This window comes from Anarrhichthys ocellatus, unplaced genomic scaffold, assembly GCF_004355925.1.
Source record: "Anarrhichthys ocellatus isolate YVR2014 unplaced genomic scaffold, GSC_Weel_1.0 scaffold3, whole genome shotgun sequence".
Classification (NCBI taxonomy): domain Eukaryota; kingdom Metazoa; phylum Chordata; class Actinopteri; order Perciformes; family Anarhichadidae; genus Anarrhichthys; species Anarrhichthys ocellatus.
In genome coordinates this window covers 14,523,005-14,527,153 of record NW_022280033.1, presented here as the reverse complement: position 1 = coordinate 14,527,153, position 4,149 = coordinate 14,523,005, and the positions used below count along the sequence as shown (strand labels likewise).

The 4,149-nt window shown below is 50.2% G+C and overlaps 1 protein-coding gene across 1 annotated transcript; it reads left to right on the top strand.

The window, feature by feature from the left end:
- Positions 1-345: 345 nt before the first annotated feature.
- irf2bp2a (interferon regulatory factor 2 binding protein 2a) lies at positions 346-2,914 on the top strand. Its single transcript, XM_031840702.1, has 2 exons — positions 346-1,469; positions 1,795-2,914. The coding sequence occupies exons 1-2, from the start codon at positions 644-646 to the stop codon at positions 2,511-2,513; spliced, it is 1,545 nt and encodes a 514-aa protein (XP_031696562.1). The 5' UTR covers positions 346-643; the 3' UTR covers positions 2,514-2,914.
- Positions 2,915-4,149: the final 1,235 nt, after the last annotated feature.

Sequence of the window (4,149 nt, the reverse complement as noted above, 5' to 3'; positions counted from 1 at the left end):
GTTCATAGAAAAAAAACAAGAAAAAAAAAAAAAAAAAAAAATATCTCGCTGCATGCTCGCTGGTGTCGACGGTGCCATATATATATTTTTTGCAGGTTTGATAATAATAACAGGAGGTTATTCCTTTTACTCGGAGGCGGCGGTGAGGCTGAACTGGGTGCAGTTCTGGCCGAGGTTCAAGTGATTACATTAAAACAAAAAAAAATAAAAAAAATAAAAAAGAAGTGAGTGACAGAGGCTGCAGTAAACTGTGTGGGGGGGGAGGAGGATGAGTGGGTGGAGGTGGGGGTGGTGGGGGGGTCTGTCGAAGAAATCAAGTCAATAGAAACTGAAGTGGAAGCAGGCGTTTAGAGCTCCGTGGTGACGTCACTGCTCCACATTGAGCCAGTAGTAGAGAGTCAGTGGAGATAGATAGAGGAGCGCCGTAGTAAAGTACACACCGACATGAACGTCTCCCTCTAAAACCTCAGCGTTGTCGCTCTAAAAGTCGGGAGAAGACGCCGTTTGTGTATTTTTTTTTTTCTTCCTCTCGACAACCGGAACTTGCTCTTTGTTGGCTTTTTTTAAAGGGAGCTCGGAGGAAAGCAGGGAAAAGGGAAAACCACATTTTGGGTTTCTTTTCGGGGGGTCGACGACGAGCGCTATGTCGTCCGCGGCGGTCGCTGCTTCTTCCAGGAGGCAGTCGTGTTATTTATGCGACTTGCCCCGCATGCCGTGGGCCATGATCTGGGATTTTACCGAGCCCGTCTGCAGGGGATGTGTCAACTACGAAGGAGCGGACCGCATTGAGTTTGTCATCGAGACGGCGCGGCAGCTCAAGAGGGCTCACGGGTTTCAGGAGGGCAGGTCTCCCGGGCCGGGGAAGTCGCAGAAAGAGATCCAGGCGATCAACCACGCTGCGGCGGGAGACCAAGGCTCCCGGCCCCCGCAGCCTCTGGACCGCTACCCGCTCTCCTCCGACCGCCCGCCGAGGCTGGGTCCAGAGTACCAGTCTGGCAGGCAGGCGAACGGCATTCCCGTCCCCAATGGATTTCCTAAGCCCGACGAGCCGCCAGAGCTAAACCGCCAGAGTCCCAATCCGCGCAGGAATAGCACGGTCCCCCCAAATCTAGTGCCTTTGGTTAACGGGAACATGCCCCCGGTGCACGCAGTCAACGGCAGACCGGGCCAGATGGGACTTCCCTCCGCACTGGCGGGCGGTAGTCCCGCCGACATGGGCAAGAGACCCGCCTCGGTCTCCAGCACCGAGCACGACAGAGAGGGGAAGGAGAAGCACAGACCGGACAGTCTCACGCCGGAGCTCTCCGAGAGCCACAAAAACAGGGCAGACCCGGACTGGATGAACAAGGGCAAAACAGTGAGGGACCTGATGGCTCTGCACACGTTCGACAACAGGTTCAAGAAGGACCATGCGGCCATGCAACAAAGGGCTATGGTCTATGAGACCAGCGCCACGGCTTCCAAGCCAGGTAAGCATCCAGCAATGTTGAAATTCAAGAATATTTATTTGTCATTTCTGTGCAATATTAAATTTTATGTTATCTTAATTTACTCATTCGTGCACATGAATAGGTTAATAACGTGCAAAATGATAAATCTAGTAGTAGGTCTGCAAAATTCAAGGTGAACACATTGTATTTTTTTAACGATTTTGGCGTGTTTGTTATTATTGTTTTGTACTCTGTGGTGCAGCAGGGAACGGCAAAAGTGCACGTCTCTCCACCAGTATAATTGTTGAGCCATGTCTGAGCTGTGCGACTCAACTATTTCTGTTTAACCCTTTCCCACCTCCAGACAGAGGAAAACACCCCCGGAGCATGAAGAGAAAAGCCTCTCCTGAACCAGACGGAGAGGGGACCGCTGCCAAGCTCAATGGAGAAGGACAGCAGTGGTTACCACCACCTAGTGACGGACTGAAAATGCCTCCAGTTCCCCAGCCAAGCTTCAGCTCTCCCCCTTCCACAATATCCCCCCACTCCCGCACCACCCCGCCTGAGGCGGCCCAGAACGGCCAGTCCCCCATGGCGGCTCTCATCATGGCGGCAGACAACGCAGGTGGGAACAGCTCTCCCAAGGACGCCAACCAGGTCCACTCCACCACTCGGAGGAACAGCAACAGTCCCCTGTCGCCGTCCTCCATGAATCAGAGGAGGCTGGCGCAGAGAGATGCGTCTGGCGCGGGCACGCCCCACGTGCCAGGCATGGACCAAGTGCACCCCCAAAGCATTCCGGACTCCTCGGTACCCGGCAGCATACCCCTGTGCTGCACGCTGTGCCACGAGCGTTTGGAGGACACACACTTTGTTCAGTGCCCGTCTGTGCCCTCGCACAAGTTCTGCTTCCCGTGCTCGAGGGAAAGCATAAAGCAGCAAGGTGCCACGGGTGAAGTGTACTGTCCAAGTGGAGAGAAATGTCCCCTGGTTGGCTCGAACGTACCGTGGGCTTTCATGCAAGGAGAAATCGCCACCATCCTTGCAGGAGACGTCAAAGTAAAAAAGGAGAGGGACCCTTGATTTTGTTTGAACACTTCTTTGGGGAGGGGAAGCAAAAATATGAGTATAAATATATAAATATCACATACATACCATTCAAACAAACTAACGGACTTGTACATATTGGACCCAAGGGAAGAGTATACTTCGTAAACATGGTTGTATAATTTTTGATTTTTGAATACATTGTGTTTCTATATTTTTGAAGATAAAGGTATGTACTCATTATAATGGACTACGTTCCTCTTTGTTGATGTTTAACAAAATTCTTGATGTACTTCTAGGTCTGGTGGCAGTTCCTGTTTAACGTAGAATGTGACTAATGCTACTCTACGAGCACTTGGCAAAACTGAAATGCTTTTAGCTGTACTTGTATGCACTTGTTTAAAAATTGCCAAATACAATTTCTGATCTTGTATGAACTTATTGTCTGGGCTTGCTTCATTTGAGTGAATACGTTACACAGGAACCTGTGGACAGATGGTGAGATAGGGGCACTGTGCTCTGCTACGCAGGCTTGTTGTGACGGCTCAGGAGACTTGATTTACGCTGCACAACATAAAGCAGGCTGCTGTTTCGAGCTGCAGGACGGCAGCCTTGTTTTATCTGCACACATGCCTTTTTATGATTCATGGAAAAGCATGGGTGGAAAAAAAACCCCCCCCCCCCCCCCCCCAAAACAAGACACATTCTGTCCCAAATTTGGTCCAGCATGTGCATCACTTTAATTGATGGCAGCGTACAGAAATAGGTGCCAAGTCATGTTCAGTCAGCTGGAATCTGTTGAGTCAGTAACGTGAGAAAGTGCATGATTTCCAACATGATACCATAGTGTAACCGCGTTGTGTAACCGCACAGCCCAAACGTTCCGCCCTAGATAACATTCTTAGCTTGTGCACTGGTGCCACACATTTTCGATCTTGTATGCAAAATTGTGTTTGACAAACTGGTTATTCGTGACACAATCCAGCTTTTGATTCACTGAGCAGTTTGCAAACCCACAACGTATGAATAAAAATCAGCATTTCAAACTACCCTCCAAGCATGAATTCAATACATTAGCACTGCAGCAACACCCCCTTTCAACGTCACCGACGCTGCAACATGCCTCCACGATGCTCAGAGCAGATTTCTGCCTCGGTATGCAATGTGTGCTCTTTCAGAGTAAACAATAACGCTGCTGCTGCTGCTGCCCTACATACCAACCACGGTCTGCATCTCTTCAGATGCAAATTTAATTGTTGCAGATTCATGGCGGCGAGGCCGTAAAAACGGCAATTCTGTCATCGTAATGGCAAGTAGGCAGCCAGACTCCTCTCTACAAGCAGTGGGCGCCTCACGGGGTCGTTATGTGTCAAGCTGCAGTTACTGTGTCTGCAAAAGAGAAGCAATCTGGAGGCTGTTTTTCGCTCCCTCAGACAAAGAAATCTCACTCTCTCGCTGCTGACACTGCAGCAAGCGGACACTGACATGGAGATTCATATCTAGGAGAGGAAGGGTGGGGGGGGGACTTGGTGTAGTAGGCAGGTGCGTAAGTATTTGAGACATCCTGCTCGTGTTTTACTCGAGCCGTCAGTGCAGCTCCCAAATTTCAGCCATGGCCCGCAGATAGTTTTTTCTTTGGGGGGGGTTATCAAGTGCCCATAGAAGGCTCTTG

What these genes read in the sequence shown, in the direction of transcription:
- irf2bp2a (XM_031840702.1), top strand. Translation starts at nt 644, where the DNA reads ATGTCGTCCGCGGCGGTCGCTGCTTCTTCCAGGAGGCAGTCGTGTTAT. An exon ending in CGCCACGGCTTCCAAGCCAG is followed by an intron (nt 1,470 to 1,794) that starts GTAAGCATCCAG and finishes TCCCACCTCCAG; the next exon opens with ACAGAGGAAAACACCCCCGG.